We start from the raw sequence: 17034 nt of genomic DNA, 5'->3' as shown, positions 1-17034 counted from the left end.
GTCCCCTACTGTGGGCAATACTGGTAGACTGAGGCTCTACCCTCGTTATGGCATCTGGAGAAGGTTATTCATCCTCTCTCACACTTCTTCACAGCTCAGGGGTAAGTACTTGGCCTAAGTCAACCAACTGGAAGGCTCCCAACTGGACTTTGAATCTTGAACAAGTGAAAACAAGACCCAGGGAGAGTTCATGATATAATCATTGCACCTGCAGCCCATGGGGGGTGGGGGGGCAGGTGGCTGTGCTAACAGGGAAATCCTCATCAGTAGGTTCCAGTGGTGTGACTGGTGTAGCTCAGTGTCACGTCAGCCACATGTTTCTACTTCCTGGCATTTCTTGGTTCCCACCCCTTTCAAAGGAAAGTACAAGACAAGCCCAAAACATTTTGTAGTGTAAGAAAGTAAAAAAAGTGCTCAAAGAATGATGGAAACATGTCAAAAGGACACAGAAATCATCCTAAAAAAATGTCCACTGAGCAAAGCTGGGACATATTTCAGCATCAAAATAAATAACGATAGGGGCGCCTGGGTGGCTTAGTCGGTTAAGCGTCCGACTTTCGCTTAGGTCATGATCTCGCGGTTCGTGGGTTCGAGCCCCGCGTGGGGCTCTGTGCTGACTGCCAGCTCAGAGCCTGGAGCCTGTTTCAGTCTGTGACTCCCTCTCTCTCTGACCCTCCCCTGCTCACGCTGTCTCTCTCTCTCTCCTAGAAATAAATAAAAACATTAAAAAAATTCAAAATAAATAACGGTAGTAATGGATTATAACCCATTGACTGAAATAGAAAATGATGTAAATAATACATATGTAAAGGAATGTAAGAAGAGAAAGCACCTCTTCACAGTAGCCTGCCCACTAATAATACATGTAGATGCAATAATGGAAGTAGAAAGATTACACTGGCAATTATTATAGTACTGCTGACTCATAGAGTATTTGTCAATGGATACTAAGCCTGGTGGGTGGAGGTTTGGTGGGGAACAGGATTATCAGAGTAGTTTCAAAGTATTTCCCCAGAAAATAACTCATTAATTATAAAAGTGAAAAATGGCAACTTTACAGTGGAGAACACTGACACCACCTTGAGCAGGTGATCAAGGTTAGCATCATCGGTAGTGAGGCAGGCTGACATCATGTGCCTCCTGATGTGATACACTGAGAAGAACACAGTGCAGTCTTTTTTGTATAGTATTCCTGCCAACAATTATGAATCAAGACATGAGGAAACACCAGATGGATCCAGGTTGAGGGACATCAGGAATCAAAGGCCTGTACTCTGTTTTTTAAAGATTGCATTTTGAGGGTGCCTGTTGACTCAGTTGGTTAAGCATCTGACTCTTAGTTTTGGTTCAGGTCATGATCTCATGGTTTGTGGGTTCGAGCCCTGCATCAGGCTCTATACTGACAATGCTGGAGCCTGCTTGGGATTCTCTTTCTCCCTTCTCCCCCACTCTGTCTGCCCTTCCCTCACTTGTGCACGCATGCTCTTTCTCTCAAAAATAATTACACTTGGGGCACCTGGTGGCTCAGTTGGTTAAGCAACCAGCTCTTGATTTCAGCTCAGGTCATGATCTTGCAGTTCATGAGTTTGAGCCCCGCGGTGGTCTCCATGCTAACAGCATAGAGCATGGTTGGGATTTTCTCTCTCTGCTCCTCTCCTGCTCATGCACACTCTCTCTCTTAAAATAAGTAAACAAGCATTTACAATTTTTTATGTTTTTAAGTAATCTCTACACCCAATGTGGGGCTCGAATTTACAACTCTGAGGTCGAGTCACATGCTCTACCAAATGGGCCTGAGCCAGTCAAGAGCCCCCAAAGGTCTGTACTCTTTTTTTAAATGTTTATTTATTTTTGAGAGAGACAGAGGGTGAGCTGGGGAGAGGCAGAGGCAGAGGGAGACACAGAATCCATATCAGGCTCCAAGCTCTGAGCTATCAGCACAGAGCCCGAAGCAGGGCTTGGACCCACGAACCCTGAGATCATGACCTGAGCCAAAGTTGGACGCTTAATCGGCTGAGCCACCAGGTGTCACAGATTTGTACTCTTTATTTAAAGTTGTCAAGATCATGAAAGATAGGGAACAAGTGTAGAAATGTTCCAGATTAAAGTAAATCAAAGAGATATGATAAGAGAATGTAATGCATGATTCTGGATTTGGATCCTGGGCTAGAAAGGAAAGGAAGACATTGGGCAGCGGTCAAACTTGAATGCCCTCTGTGGATTGGATGGTCATGTTCTATCAACGTTAATTTCCTGATTGGGAGGGTTGCACAAAGGTTATAAGAACAGAGTACTTATTTTGAGGAAATATTTTAAGGGTGAAATGGCAACATGTCTGCAACTTTGTCTCAGATCAGAAAAATAAGTAACGATAATGAGGGGGAGGGGTAATGATGAATGTTAATAATTGCAGAATCTGATTTCAGGAACTGAGAGAGTCCTTTTTGCTCTCTTCCTGCAACTTTTCTGTATGTTTGCTATTATTTCAAAATAAAAAAATATTTTAAAAATAAGGCTAAGAACTCTTTCAGAAGAACAAAGTTCTTCCTTTTAGCTTACAAAGATGCTTAAATCTCTTCTAAACAAAGCAAAACCGAACCAAAACAAAATAATGAAGCTATTGGCTACCTGCTGTTGCCATTTGCTCCCTGCTGGGCATCAGGATGTTGAGGAAACACCACTCGGCCTGGTGTCAGGAAGCCGCTGTTGGAGGTTGGCTTAACACTCCCTAACTATGTGACTTTGGCCAAATCATTTAACCTCTCTGAGCCTCAGTATCTTCATGAGGGAACAGTAGTACCTCTTACAGAGCTGCTGTGGAGATCAAGGGAGAGAAGGGATGTGAAAGCAGGTTATAAACTATACTGTGCTTGACAAATACTAAGTGTAGGTGATCCCTCACTTTAACTCCTTGTGATACAGGACTATTGCCTTCACATCTGCTAGAATGCATCCCCTTCTAGGAGTTCAGCCTGCCCTCTGCAGGACTACACATAACTGATCAAAGCCTTCATCTGCTGAAGTGTCCCTTTCTTGCCTTCTTTTGACCTCTTCTCCTCAACTCTGCCTGGCCACTCTCTGCCTGCCTGTCCAGGACAGGTGCTCACTCAGATCTGTTCCTGGTCTTTTCCTCTTCATCTGCTTGTTCATTCTGGAATGTCTGTCTATTCCCATACTTTGGGGGGCACCTCTGTTTCTATGCTGATGACACCCCTACTCACACCTTTTGCACTGGCTTCTCCTGTCAGCATTTCATCTCTATCTGGGCATTCACTCAGGCACTTCAAATTCACCTTTGACAACACTGATTCTCATACTTGCTTCACTTTCTATGCTCGCTTTCTTATTTAAAACACCACGTTCCCTCTAAATACTTGGGCCAGAAATGCAGGCCTCAATTATTGTTGTTGTTATTTGCTTATTGAACACCTACTATTTTCCAGGTACTTTGCATTCTTGATTTGCTTTTATTCCTTGAAAGAGCCCTCTAAAGTAGATCCTACTTCATTCCTTCTTACAAAACAAATCTAGGGTTCAGAGAGCTTAAATAACTTTTTAGTTCAAGGTTATACAGCTAATAAATAGTGGAACTGGGTTTTTATAATAGGATTGTCTGACTCCAAAGTCCATTCTGTTAATCTTAATCATTATACAACATTGACTTCTTCCTGAATTCTCACATATAATTTCATTGATTCCTTTTAATTTTGTCACTGAAATGTCTCTTGAATCAGTTTTTTCTTTGTTCCCTGATGCTACCTTGTTCAGACACACATCTTGTACGTACTTAAACATACTCATATAGGTGGTACATTTTTCTAATTATAAATATGATATATACTGGCTGTAAGAAAATTCATCACAGATCTAACTAGTAGAAGTTCCTCAACCCCAACTTCTAAAGATAACCACAATTAAGGTGTAGTATGCATTCCTCATTTTTTCCCTACATATATAGAAACATATTACACTTTTGAAATGGTATCACATCCTATTGAAACTCACCTTTATTATTTCATATAAGAAATACTTTGNGAGAGAGAAGGAGACAGGATCCGAAGTGAGCTCTGCACGGACAGCAGAGAGCCTGATATGGGGCTCAAACTCACAAGCCATGAGGTCATGACCTTAGCTGAAGTCCNATAAATAAAAATATTAAAAAAAAATTTTTTTTAACGTTTTTATTTATTATTGAGAGACAGAGAAAGAGCATGAGCATGGGAGGGGCAGAAAGAAGGTGAGACACAGAATCTGAAGTAGGCTCCAGGCTCTCAGCTGTCAGCACAGAACCCAACAGGGGGGCTGGAACTTATAAGCGGTGAGATCATGACCTGAGCAGAAGTCAGACGCTTAACTGAGCCACCCAGGCGCCCTCTCTTTTATTAATTAGGTAAAATAGACACATATTTTTTACAAAGTTCAAAACGCACAAAAAAATGTATATTATGAAAAATAAGACTCTCTTCACCCTTGTTCCTCAGTCACCATCAGAATTAATGTCACTAGTTTCTTGGGAGCATTCAGAGGCCTCATTCCTTTGAATAGTAGCATAGCTGTCCATTGTATGGATGTACCCAATCCATGCACCTAATTATTTTGGTGTTTCATTAGAGGGACACTGAGATGGTCTCCAATGCTATTACCCATTAGGATCTAAATTCCATGTCAATCTTATCAATTACTTATCCCTCTTAATTTTTGTTAGCAATAAAGTGTTCCAGATTGTATAGGTGCACCATAATTCATTCATCCATTTCTCTACTGATGAGAATTTAGGCTTAAATACAGTTTGCTCTGCTCCTAGGGCACCTGTCCTATTAAGGACTTCTGCCATTTGCCGGCAACATAGTTTCTTACGTACTCCTCCGGTGCGCTTTGAGCTCCTCCAAAGCAGGGGAAAGTGTTCATGTTCATCTTTGTATCCTCATAGTCCCATGTTTGGTCCAGAGTACACGCTCACTACGTTTAGGTACAATAACAATTGAATCGCCCGCGCTGAGTGCCGGAATGGAGTGTGGGGAGGCGAAGCGAGGGCAAGGCCGTGCCCCTTTAAGCTGTCCCGGCCTCAGAGGGCCCGGAACTTTTGTTAGACGTTTCATTGTTTCTCAGGGAGGATTTTTAGCCACCGAGCGTGCCCCGCACAAGCATGGTTTTTCCGTACCGGAAGTAGCCTGTTATTTTGAGAGAGTCAGTTCTTCCGCGGGGCGGAAAAGGCAATTAAGCATGTGTTCCTATCATTTCCAGTCCCCTTTCCTTGCAGGAGCCTATGAGTAAGCTGTGGCGGCGCGGGAGCACCTCTGGGGCTATGGAAGCCCCTGAACCAGGTAGGCGCGGGTCGGTAAAGCAAGTTAGCCGTCCTCAGAAAAGGAGTCCCTTTTTTGCTCTTCCAAGCGTCCGGGGTACTTAGCCACAGGTGGGAAGGAGAAAGGCGGAGCTGTTGTTATGGTAACAGCGTGTACCGCGGGAAGAGTGTGGCCCTTCGGGGGTATCGGGTTCTTCAAGGCTTTCTCTGTCCCGCCGTTGTGGTCCGCCGTTGACAGGCTCTCCTTACGCAGGGGAAGCGCTGGAATTGAGTCTGGCGGGTGCCCACGGCCATGGAGTGCACAAGAAAAAGCACAAGAAGCACAAGAAAAAACACAAGAAGAAACACCATCAGGAAGAGGAGGCTGGGCCGACGCAGCCGTCACCTGCCAAGCCCCAGCTTAAACTCAAAATCAAGCTGGGTGGGCAGGTCCTGGGCACCAAGAGGTGAGGCCAAGAAAGCCAAGGTTTTACTTGGGGAATTTTAGGAGTAGGCAGAGAAAGAAGCAGCTCTCTGGGCTTTCCAGTAGAAGAGAATGGACTCTGATTTCGGGGCCGACGTTAAGGTAGCAGGAACCCAAGAGTGTGCAGGGGAGGGCTGGGTATAACCACCAAGCAAGAGGAGACAACTGCTCAGCTTACACAGTGGTGCTTTTCTACAGTGTTCCTACCTTTACTGTGATACCTGAAGGTCCACGATCACCCTCTCCCCTTATGGTTGTTGACAATGAAGAGGAACCTATGGAAGGAGTCCCCCTTGAGCAGTACCGTGCCTGGCTGGGTGAGAAGGATCTGGAGGTGGGGAAACTGGGTTTTTCACTATACCTGGTAAAAGGAAGAGGGCTGGTTTTGAGGATGGTGAGAATTTTGAGTGTCCCCATTTAACTTGGCCAAATTAGGGTTCCCCATCTGAACAATTTTACTTTTAGCTCTCCAACTTTGCTTTCCAGATGAAGACAGTAATCTATCACCCTCCCCACTTCGGGACCTGTCAGGGGGCTTAGGGGGTCAAGAGGAAGAGGAGGAACAGAGGTGGCTGGATGCCCTGGAGAAGGGAGAGCTGGATGACAATGGAGATCTCAAGAAGGAGATCAATGAACGGCTGCTCACTGCTCGACAGGTAAGTCGGTTCATTCTTTATTCACTTGCTAAATATGTATTGAGAATTTTCCATGTCCCAAGAATGTTGCTAGACAGTGGAGATATCAGTGGTGAAAAAAAAGACAGAAAAGGTTTCTGTTCTCATGGAGCTGGTATTCTTCTGTGTCTGTGTGTGTTTGGGGGAGAGGGGTAAGTAAATAAATAATTTTGAAGAGCATGATTTATAGCAAAACTAGGGCAATGAAATAGAAAGTCGTGGAAAAGAGATGTTAGATAGTGTAGTCAGGGAAGACCCCTCTGAAGAGATTACATTTCCAATACCAGAGGTGCTTTTCAGGCAGAGACCAGCAGGTGCAAAGACCCTGAGAGTGGAACATGCCTAGTACTGGTCAAGGAGGAAAATAAGTGTGACTAAGCCATGAGAGGATTGTTTGCAGGAAAGTGATACATTTGAGTTCTATTTTGGTAGATTACTTTGGCTTCTTAGTGGAGGTAAAGAGTAAAAAAGGAAGATCTACCAGGAAGATGTTGGGGAGTGGCTTGAACCAAGGTGAAATTGTGGAGGAGGAAATCAGATGGATTCTGGATATATTTTGGAAATAGATGCCTGTTAGGAGTCAGGGAGGGGTAGAGAAGAGGAGTCAAGGGAAACCTTGAGTTTTGGGCTTGAGCAGTTATCCAGTTGATGGTCTCCCCTGAGATGAAAAGATTTAAAACAGCAAAAAACAAAACAAAAAACCCTGGAGAGGTGGTAAACAGAGTTTGGGGGAAGGCAGGAAATATTATTAATGCTTTTCTTCTTGAGAGTCAAGGATCTAGAGACGAAAGTCTGGGGATCTCGGAGGAGGCTGTACTAAAAGGCACCTGGAGAGGTGCCCATTCCACCTCTTCTCTCAAGTCCAGCTCTCCTCAAGACCCTGCTTTCGCCTTCCCTCGTTCGTTCAGAACCCCTCTCTCTGACACCCCCTCGGTCTGTTTCTCCCCAGCGAGCTCTGCTCCAGAAGGCGCGGAGTCAGCCTTCCCCGATGCTGCCACTACCTGTGGCTGGGGGCTGCCCTGCTCCGGCCCTCACCGAGGAGATGCTGCTGAAGCGCGAGGAGAGGGCGAGGAAGAGACGGCTGCAGGCTGCTCGGCGGGCGGAGGAGCACAAGAATCAGACTATCGAGCGTCTCACTAAGACTGCGGCGCCCAGCGGGCGGGGAGGCCGAGGGGCAGCTCGGGGCGAGCGGCGGGGCGGGCGGGCAGTGGCCCCGGCGCCCATGGTGCGCTACAGCAGCGGGGCACAGGGTTCCACCCTCTCCTTCCCCGCCGGCGTTCCCGTCCCCGCGCCACTGTCTCAACGGCCATCCCCATCTGGCCCTCCTCCTCGATGCTCTGTCCCGGGCTGCCCCCACCCGCGCCGCTACGCCTGCTCCCGCACCGGCCAGGCACTCTGCAGCCTTCAGTGCTACCGCATCAACCTGCAGATGCGGCTTGGAGGGCCCGAGGGTCCCGGATCCCCGCTTTTGGCTACTTAAGATCCATACTTAACCCGGACTCTGCGCCCTCTCCCCTGCCCCCGTTTTCATTATTTTCTCCACCCTATTAAATTTCATCCGGTGCCTCAACTTGTACAGAATTGGGGGAATGGGGTATGGGCCGGTCAATTCCCCCCACACACGTTGCCCTCTCGAGAGCTTGCATCGAGCCCCAGGAAACGACCACTGGGCCAAAAGAAGGCTGACCGCTCTGCCCCTAAACTTGGGCGGACTTTTGGTCCTCTCCCCCCGCCCTTTCTATCGGAATTACCTGGCTTGGTTGAGGCTTTGGCGTCATCCCGAAAATAGCGCTCAAGCCAATCAGCAGGAACTTTGCTTCTCTGGACGGCCGTTCATTGGTTGATAGCGCGGAGCCCGTTCTGTTGTCCATATTGGCTATTGTCGCTGTCAGTCAGGGCCATGGGTCGAACCTTACCCCACTCTTTGTCTGTGTAAGCTCTTGTCGTCTGGGAGAGTGGCGGAGGCGCCGCTGTACATTGGTCACTGGGAGAAACCTCTGGTCCGTTCTTATTGGCCTGTCCGCCGGCGGGCGTTGCTGATTGGTAGGACCGAGCAATCTGGGTCCTAGTTGGCAGCGCTCTCTCCGGATGGAAGCTCCGGCCGCGGAGTGATGGTGGCGGCAGCGAAGATGGGCCGGGCAGGGACCATGGCAGAGGTGGCAGGGGCGGGGCGCCTGGCGATAGAGGAGGCTGTGGTCTACAGGGGGCTGTAGGTGGAGGCATGGCTCAGGCCAGCAGCAGGAACGGCAGCGAGGAGGCCTGGGGGGCACTTCGGGTGCGGCAACAGCAGGTATCCCAACTGCTCCAAAAGCCTATCACGACAGCCATTTATTTCTCTTTCCCCTTTCCTTGTCCCTTCCTTTTGCGGGGTTGGGGAGGAACTCACGTAGCCAAAGGTACTGTGAAGTTCCTAAATATGTCCCTTCTACTCTTTGTCTAAACTTTGTAACGTAGATGCAGTTGACTTTGCCTGCAGCTTCTTAGACCCCATCCCACGGCTGCAGTGGAAGCTTGCAGTGGCTCTCCAGTGACCAAAGGCATAGTGAGGCTCAGGGAAGCTCCCTCTGTCTTGCAACAGTTATTTGTGATGTTTTTCTGTGTGCCTGTTGTCACAACAGAGTCCGGCAGCGTCTTCTCTTGAGGGAGCAATTTGGAGAAGAGCTGGAACCCAGACTCGCGCCTTGGATGCCATCCTTTATCATCCACAGCAATCCCATCTGGTTGGGAGCACTGCTCTGGGTCTCATATGGCCCTTCCTCTACCCTAGGAAGCCTGAAACCCAAGGGTGGAGAGATCCAGCTTGGGGGTGGGGAGGCAGGCCAGGGGAGGATAATGAAAGCATCTTAACATTGGAAATTACCTTAAACCCCTTACCCATTGTCTGAGACTTTGAGATGGCTCAGACTGCCCTCTGGCTGCTGCCCAGATACTCTGTTAACAGAAAAGACCCTGGGGAGCCAGCCTGAGTGTGAGAGAAGTCTTCTATACGCAGAACTGAAATCTGCCTCTTTGTATGTCCACACTGTACATTTAGTTCTCTAGACAGATTCTTGCTGTTCCAAATCCCTTCATGTCGACAGCCCTTCTGACATTTGAACACTCCTCTCTCCATCACTCTTCCCCTCCCCACAGGTCTCTCTGAGCTCAGCTTGGTTCACAGGGTGGGACTGTGTCCGTGCATGCAGCGGGGTGGGGGTGGACACTGCCTGGGGCTGGAATCTCCCTTGGTTCTAAGTACCTCCTTGCTCCCAGCTTCGAGAGCTGTGCCCAGGAGTGAACAACCAGCCCTACCTCTGTGAGAGTGGTCACTGCTGCGGGGAGACAGGCTGCTGCACCTACTACTATGAGCTCTGGTGTGAGTCTCCAAGGGGGCTATTCTCGGGTCCTTCTGCCCACCTGCCCTTGGGCCTCAAAATTCCAGTCTTCATGGACCTTTCTCTGCGTGGGAGGTATCTAAGACCCACCCTCACCCCTTGCAGGGTTCTGGCTGCTCTGGACTGTCCTCATCCTCTTTAGCTGCTGTTGCGCCTTCCGTCATCGACGAGCTAAACTCCGGCTGCAGCAACAGCAGCGGCAGCGTGAGATCAACTTGTTGGCCTACCATGGGGCATGCCATGGGGCTGGCCCTGTCCCTTCCGGTTCACTACTTGACCTTCGTGAGTGACTTGAGGCTCTGGACTCACTACTGGTGGCCCCTCCCAACCCAGAACCCCAAATCATCCCCACATTCCCTGTATAGACATTTCAAAGCACACTTTTCCTAATAGCAAAAATACTACTACCCCACTGCTGGTTGCCCCACCAACCATGCCATTCTTTCCTGCAGGCCTTCTCAGCGCCTTCAAACCCCCAGCCTATGAGGATGTGGTTCACCGCCCTGGCACACCGCCGCCTCCTTACACTGCAGCCTCAGGCTGCCCCTTGACTGCTTCCAGTGAACGTACCTGCTGCTCCTCTGCTTCTAGCTGTCCTGCCCACTGCGAGGGAACAAATGTGGAAGGTGTTTCCTCCCACCAGAGTGGCCCCCCTCATCAAGACGATGAGCCTGGGGCAGGGGCGAGCCCTGCCCCCACTCCCCCTTCCTGCCGTTATCGCCGCCTGACTGGTGACTCAGGTATTGAGCTCTGCCCTTGTCCTGACTCCAGTGAGGGCGAGCCAGTCAAGGAGGCTAGGGCTAGTGCCACCCCACCAGATTTGGAGGACCCTTGTATGCTGCCCCTTGATCCTGTGCCCCAGGTCTCTCCTGTGGGGCTCGCTTCCAGTGAAGGGGACGTCCCATAATCAGTTTTGGGAGGGTGGGTGGATTACTTGCCCACCAGAAACAGCCCTGGGCCCAACTCCTTGAGTTCTCCTTGGCCTCCCCCTGCCTCCTCTAATCTGCCTAAAAGGGGTGGAGTCCTGAGGAGAGTGGCAGCATTTGGGGGACTGTGCTAGCTCTACCCCCCTAAAACATACACAGGAGCCTTTGATCTCATTAAAGAGATGTGAACCAGCTGCTTGTGAATTTGGGTGGACTAGTGCTGAAATTGCTGCATCGCACTTGACCTGACTGGATTTAAGGGGATAAGAAATGACCACTTTTCCCAACTTCTCTGAAGAAAAGCAGGCAGCTCTAAGGTCTGGACTGAGCTAAGACTTCTTGGTGAGGCAAAACTGGCAAAAGCAATAGAGTCTGGCATGGTTTTCCAATTTATTTAGAAAAATAGACTCTGAATTCACATTCACCCCAGGGCTATGTGGGATGACAAGAAGGAGACACCTGAGATGAGCTGAGGAAAAGTTTGAAGCACTAGCATCTGAGGGCTGGGGGCAGAAGCTAGGGACCTGGTCTCTAGTCCAGAGTGGGGGCCTGGCTCCCCCTCATCCTCTCCGTTCAGTAGTCTTCAGCCATGGCCAGTAGGACAAGGCTGGTCCAGCCTTGGAAAGGGCGGCAGCCCATACCCCGCCCATCCCGGTCACTGTACTGCTCCCAAAGGAAACCTGTGGCCTGGTACTGCCGCCACACATTGCCTACCACATTGGCACGGAGCTCACTGTAGAGCTTGGCAGCCCGGGCCTGATGAAGACCCTCTAGATGACCATAGTGGTAGAGAGCCCCTAAGGCTAGGTAGTTAACATTGAGCCACACAGCACCCCGCCAGTAGGGAGGATCATGCTCTGAATTGCGCTGGCCATAAAAGGGGCTGGAGGCTGTGAGGGAGCGCAAACCAAAGGGGCTCCAGAGATGGCGGCTGTCAGCTAGAACATCTAGCAGGGGCCCGAGGCGGGATGAGTTGGGGTCCAGCAGCCGCAGCAGCATGGGAAAAAGACTGACATAGCCCAGGGCATCCACATACTGTAACCGAGGGTGGGGCCGGCCCACTACCCGCACCAGCCCCTGGGGGGGCCGAGGCTTCAGCTGCACTGCTTTTGTGTGGTTCCCAAAGTCTGCAAAGACTCCTAGCTCTGGGGCCCAGTGCAGCTCATCCAGGCTCTCCTCTGCCTCCAGTGAGGCAGCCAGTGGACCCAGCTCCGCAACTGCCTCAGTCTCTCCCAGCTGTTCTGCCAGCCGCGCCAGCACACGGGCACCCAGTGCCACCCAGCACCGCAGGTCAAGGTGCCGCTCACTGGCTGAAGGGTGTGAAGCTCGGGGATAGTCATCCAGCCCTGAAGGCAATGTCTTAGGGTTCAACAGGGTTGGCAAGGCGGGATCCCGGCCCCGCCAGCGGTAAGATAGTGGCACTGGCCCTGCCTGGCTCTTATAGAGCCAGGAGAACCAGGCATGCAGACGGGGGAAGGCCCTGCGGAGGAAGGCAAAGTCAGCAGGGTCGCCACCCTCTAGCATGTGGGCTACAGGCAAAAGCAGGGTTGGGGGGTTGGCATGGGCTGCCCGTTGCACCAGGAATTCTGGGGGCACCCGGGCTCGGGCCTCATCTCCCAGTACCTGCTCCCTTCCAATCCAGCCATCAGCATTGAGCAGCCCCAGCCAGTGGCCTAGGGCCTCCCGGGTAAGGCGGGGATCCCACCGCTGTACCAGCAGCTGGTGAAAGCCCTCGTCCCAGAGGAAACCTCGTGGGAAGAATGACCGGGAGGGCACTGCTGTGAAAAGAGGGACAGGTGGAAAGAGGGCTGGGTCCACCTTCTGCTCAGATCCCTCAACCCCCATGTCTGCCAACACCAGACCCTGTCCATAGAAGTAGCCAATCCCACCAAGGAGGCCACTGAGGGCAGCCTGACCCAAAGCCTGCTCCTCAGGGCTCAGGCCCTTCTTCTTCAGCTGAAAGGTCTTCTCAAAGCGCTCTCTAAAGGCTTCAGCATGGCTCTCCAGGGCTTGGGTCAGCAGGCTGCCTGCCAGCCGTGCCAGGGCTTGGCTTCCTCCTGCCCGGGCACTGCCCGATTCAAACACCAACTCCACAGAAAAGGGGACTTTCAGTGTCACCTGTTGTATCAAGAATTGCCCCTGTCCCTGTCCTTGCCCACTTGGGCCTCTGTCCTCCCACTTCAGAGATCCTGGCAAGCCGAGGTAGCGTTCAGGGGAAGCCCCTGGGGGCCGATGCTGAAACCAGCTACTTAGACGACTCTTCACCATCTCTGTTAGCAAGGGAAGTCCTGGGTTGGAGGACCAGAAGACATTGTAGCTTGAAGGGAAGAAGATAAATAGGAAATATTACTCAGGAGAAAAAGATGGGGATTGTAAAGAGAAATAAGAGGTGATCACGAGTCAAGATGGCAGGGTCTTGGCAATGCAGGGGAATTGGAGCCTGGTGAGAAGCAAAAGAACTGGTGGAAAGAGGGTAGAGTCGGGGAGATAGAAATCAGGCTAATTCAGCATCCATACCACCCCTACCATCGCCCCACACTCTCTCCCCTGTTACCTGCTATACTTGGGGGCAGTATCCCCTGGATGGGTTGGTGGCATAAGTGTAAAGCGGAAGTCACCAAGTTCACTGGAGTGCCCACTGATGAACTTCAACTGCCCTTTGGCCCCAACCTCTGGCACTAGGACTTCATTGCCATCTGTCACCACATAGAAGAACAGGGACACCAAAGGCAGGGCAGAGGTACCTGAGGCCTGGGTGACCAAGGAGGACAGAAAAACACAGAATTAGATTAGTATTCTCTCCTGAAAATCCAGCCTTACTCAAAGGAACCCCATGCAGGAGCAACATGGTAAACATACATCCGCAGTGTTGAGGGTCAACGAGGGTCAGTGACCCAGTGAGATGAGGTATAGAGATTTGCACAGAGTTCTCTGGGAAACAGAGTGTTTTTGTGTCGTGTACTAAGAACTCTACACATCATTTTCTTTTATTCCTACAATCCTCTGAGTAAAGTGCCATTTGTATCTCCATTTTGCAGACACGGAAACCATGGCTTATGGAGTAAATAGAGATGGTCATACAGGCAAGTGTTTAAGGCAGGCAGCCAGATTCAGAGCCCCTGCTATCAACCTTCACAACATACTGAGTTTGCTGGCAGCAAAGAAAGGGTGGAGGGAGTATGGGCTGGGGGAAGGGTGTCCTGAGGCCCTGACCTGAGGCTCTACAGTCACTCTCCAGCTCCAGTCCCCTCCGTGCTGACCCCCAGGCCTCTTGACGAACTCAGTCGTGAGTCTTAGGGCCCCATCCTGGATGTGCTGCCGCCCGAAGGAGAGACCGTCGTGGAACTCCCAGCCATAGGGACCCACGCCGTCCCCCTGCTCACACGTGTGCCTGAGCTTAGGGGTCCCTGGGGTGGCGCCTTGCTGCGCCCACATCAGTCCTGGGGGTAGAATGGCCACGTAAGTCAAAGAGAGATCAGGGGACCTGTCCCTCTGGGTTTTCGAGAACTTCACGATAATCCCTCCTCATAACTCTTCTGAACCACCCCTCCCCACTCTTGCTCTGGCGTGAAGCTGGGGCGCCCGGATTAAGAGTCCGCCTGCATGCCCGCCCGCTCCGAGGCCCAGTTACCGGTGAGGAGGGGTTTCGGGCTGCGAGTCTTCATGCCGAAGTAGACGTGAGGGCGGTAGGTGCCCCAGAAGAGGTCCGGGGCCACGGCGGGGCTGGAAGAGTCGGGAGGCAGTGCCGGGGGCGCGGAGTGCAGTGTGACCGCCCGCCGCACACGGTGCCACGCCAGCAGCCAGCATCCTGACAGGCCCAGGGCCAGAGACAGGACCACGACGCCCAGAGCCGCTCTCCAGACAGAGCCACGGGCTCCGCCGCCCCGTCGTGCAGGGCCGCCCCGAGCCACCCTTTCAGCTATCCGCGCTCCTTCTGCCGGGGCTCCACGGCGCCGCCGCTCTCCCCGAGCCATCCTGGCACTGAGGTCGGCGTCGCGGAGTGCTCGGGCAGGTGGCAACGGAACCCGAGTCCTGCCTTGCCTCCCCGGCTTGCGCGCCGCGCCCGGGAGACCACAGATCTGTCACCGGCCCCTGCAGGTCCGCGCCTCCCGCTCCGCTTCCGCCTCCCGCCGGAAGTCCCGCCCCGCCACGTCAGATTAAGTCTCAAAGTCCGGAACCGCTGTCACCGGCAGTTGTTTAGGGCTAGCTATATCCTGGGTTAACGTTTCTTTGGCGCTTGGATTTCACGGGCTAGTAGATACAAGTAATCTCACGTTGGCTTTTTTGGTTTTGCTTTCCAAATGATTATTAAGAACCTGGGACGCCTTCCCGAGTGTTTGACATTTAGCCGCCCCAGTCAGGTGGCTGAAAACTGGCCTAGAAAATTCAAGTAAATTGGCCTCGGCCACAGAGCCAGGAAATGGCTAGCTTGGAGCCGAACTGTATCTATAATAGACTGGATCGGGGCGCCTGGGTGGCACAGTCGGTTAAGTATCCAACTTTGGCTTAGGTGATGATCTCCTGATTCGTGGGTTAGAACCCCCATCGGGCTCTGTGCTGATCTTTCAGAGCCTGGAGCCTGCTTTAGATTCAGTGTCTCCCTCTCTCTCTCTCTCTGCGCCTCCCCTACTCATGCTCTGTCTCTCTCCATCTCTCAAAAATGAATAAATGTTAAAAAAAATAAATACATAAAGACTGTATCATTTTGCCCATGCCTTCTTTCCAATTTAAATGGAGTGTGCCAGAGTGGACCCAAAAGGAAGCCTGAAATCTGTTCCAGCAGTCTTTAAGCAACCTGTAACTTTAGACAAATATATCCAGATATCCACTCAGTCCAGGATTCCTTATCTAGATGAACTCTAAAAGGACCAAAATGGTGGTGTATGCACTTCAAGAATGCATTTCCCCTCGTTTTCTACAAACCAGGAAGTGAAGGGTCTTAGGGGAAGGATAGCTTATATTCAGGTCAGGAAAGGCTGTAGGAAGGAGGCAACATTTCTAGGTGGCCTAGAAGAGTTAACATTACAATTGGTGGCTCAGAAAAGCAACTTAGATTCACAGTTAACTTGTGTCTCACCAACAGCTCAGCTTAAAAGGTGTTTTCAATAGGGGCACCTGGGTAGCTCAGTTGGTTAAGCTCCTGACATCAGCTCAGGTCATATCTCAGGGTTCCTGGCTTAGAGCCGCGCGTCATGCTCTATGCTGACAGCTCAGAGCTTGGGAGTCTCCTTCCAATCCTAGGTCTCCTCTATGTCTCTCTCTCTGTTCCTCCCCTGCTCATTCTCTCTCTCTCAAAAATAAACATTAAAACATTTTTTAAAAAGGTATTTTCATAAAGTACAAGTCCCTATCATCCTTTAAAAAACCTTACTCAACATCATTATGCCACTTTAACTAGTATCACACCTCCCATCCAAATTCATTGTATAAAGCTAATACTTTATGCTATATCTATTTTCTCTTTTGCTATAATCTGATATCTGACCCTACCCTCCACTGGTAGACTTTTTACTCTTACAAAAATCACCTTCTGACCAAACCCAATGGTCACTCCTGTCTTTATCTTCTTTGCTACCATTACATCTAATTCACATGTCTATTGTAGCACTTATTACATACCTGGATTTCATTATTCATCTTTGTATCCCAGTATTAATCACAGTTACAGGCACAAGGTAGATGGTAAATATTTGTAAATGTGACAAATGTTAATTGCACACTGTGTATCAGGCACTATGCAAAGTGCTGGGGACACAGAGAAAACAGCCCCAACCTCAGGTTCACAGTGCCAGCATTCAATCTATGTTTACAGCAATATCTGAAACACCCCCATTTTTACAGATGAGGAGAGCAGTAAAGTCTAGCCAGAGAGAAAAGCCAGCTAGCCGTCAAGTTGGGGGAACTCAAATCTAGGCTCTCAGTATACTTTTGGCTATAGCATAAGGCCTCTTAGGTAACACTCACACTCCTGGTAATGTTCTAGGCACTTAAAAATAGCAACTCATTTAATCTTCTCAACAGTCCTAGAATATATGTACCATTACCCCAATTTTACAAATGAGGAAACAGGCACTGAGAGACTAATTTTTCCACAATCACAGAACTACTTAAGGGCAAAGCTAAGATTTCAACCCCAGGAATCCTGGCTCTTTACTACCCCATACTGCCTCCCGGTAGGTTTCTGGTTTGTTTTTCAGTAGTTTCTTTTTTAAGGGGGGAGGGGAATAACAGCTCTTGAAGATAGTACCCTTTTAAGCAGAGAAGCAGTGTAGTAATGCTATAGCAAAGTATTTGG

At 50.3% G+C, this 17034-nt stretch overlaps 3 protein-coding genes across 4 annotated transcripts; 2 read left to right on the top strand and 1 right to left on the bottom strand.

Moving 5' to 3' along the window:
• Positions 1–5127: 5127 nt before the first annotated feature.
• Positions 5128–8009, top strand: INO80B (INO80 complex subunit B). The gene is made up of 5 exons (XM_077766247.1): positions 5128–5324; positions 5556–5748; positions 5964–6082; positions 6252–6421; positions 7389–8009. Exons 1-5 carry the CDS (start codon positions 5267–5269, stop codon positions 7917–7919), a joined length of 1071 nt encoding a protein of 356 aa, XP_077622373.1. The 5' UTR covers positions 5128–5266; the 3' UTR covers positions 7920–8009.
• Positions 8010–8104: 95 nt separating this feature from the next.
• On the top strand, positions 8105–10931 carry WBP1 (WW domain binding protein 1). 2 transcript variants are annotated; one of them, XM_077766248.1, is made up of 5 exons: positions 8105–8729; positions 9058–9159; positions 9692–9794; positions 9919–10095; positions 10266–10931. In XM_077766248.1, the coding sequence occupies exons 1-5, from the start codon at positions 8661–8663 to the stop codon at positions 10718–10720; spliced, it is 906 nt and encodes a 301-aa protein (XP_077622374.1). In that variant the 5' UTR covers positions 8105–8660; the 3' UTR covers positions 10721–10931. The 2 variants fall into 2 exon arrangements, with proteins under 2 accessions (XP_077622374.1, XP_077622376.1); XM_077766250.1 differs by lacking the exon at positions 9058–9159.
• Positions 10932–11105: 174 nt separating this feature from the next.
• On the bottom strand, positions 11106–14856 carry MOGS (mannosyl-oligosaccharide glucosidase). Its single transcript, XM_077766246.1, has 4 exons — positions 14371–14856; positions 13953–14179; positions 13294–13490; positions 11106–13056 (listed from the first exon to the last, which is right to left on the bottom strand). Exons 1-4 carry the CDS (start codon positions 14711–14713, stop codon positions 11313–11315), a joined length of 2511 nt encoding a protein of 836 aa, XP_077622372.1. The 5' UTR covers positions 14714–14856; the 3' UTR covers positions 11106–11312.
• Positions 14857–17034: the final 2178 nt, after the last annotated feature.

This window comes from Crocuta crocuta, unplaced genomic scaffold (assembly GCF_008692635.1).
Source record: "Crocuta crocuta isolate KB4526 unplaced genomic scaffold, BGI_CrCroc_1.0 scaffold113, whole genome shotgun sequence".
NCBI lineage: Eukaryota > Metazoa > Chordata > Mammalia > Carnivora > Hyaenidae > Crocuta > Crocuta crocuta.
The sequence above is the reverse complement of the archived record's forward strand: the minus strand, read 5'-3'. Positions and strand labels throughout refer to the sequence as shown.

What these genes read in the sequence shown, in the direction of transcription:
- INO80B (XM_077766247.1), top strand. Translation starts at nt 5,267, where the DNA reads ATGAGTAAGCTGTGGCGGCGCGGGAGCACCTCTGGGGCTATGGAAGCC. An exon ending in TATGGAAGCCCCTGAACCAG is followed by an intron (nt 5,325 to 5,555) that starts GTAGGCGCGGGT and finishes CTCCTTACGCAG; the next exon opens with GGGAAGCGCTGGAATTGAGT. An exon ending in GGCTGCTCACTGCTCGACAG is followed by an intron (nt 6,422 to 7,388) that starts GTAAGTCGGTTC and finishes GTTTCTCCCCAG; the next exon opens with CGAGCTCTGCTCCAGAAGGC.
- WBP1 (XM_077766248.1), top strand. Translation starts at nt 8,661, where the DNA reads ATGGCTCAGGCCAGCAGCAGGAACGGCAGCGAGGAGGCCTGGGGGGCA. An exon ending in TTCGGGTGCGGCAACAGCAG is followed by an intron (nt 8,730 to 9,057) that starts GTATCCCAACTG and finishes TTGTCACAACAG; the next exon opens with AGTCCGGCAGCGTCTTCTCT. An exon ending in CGGTTCACTACTTGACCTTC is followed by an intron (nt 10,096 to 10,265) that starts GTGAGTGACTTG and finishes TCTTTCCTGCAG; the next exon opens with GCCTTCTCAGCGCCTTCAAA.
- MOGS (XM_077766246.1), bottom strand. Translation starts at nt 14,713, where the DNA reads ATGGCTCGGGGAGAGCGGCGGCGCCGTGGAGCCCCGGCAGAAGGAGCG. An exon ending in GAGTGACTGTAGAGCCTCAG is followed by an intron (nt 13,491 to 13,952) that starts GTCAGGGCCTCA and finishes TTGGTCACCCAG; the next exon opens with GCCTCAGGTACCTCTGCCCT. An exon ending in ACTGCCCCCAAGTATAGCAG is followed by an intron (nt 13,057 to 13,293) that starts GTAACAGGGGAG and finishes CTTCCCTTCAAG; the next exon opens with CTACAATGTCTTCTGGTCCT.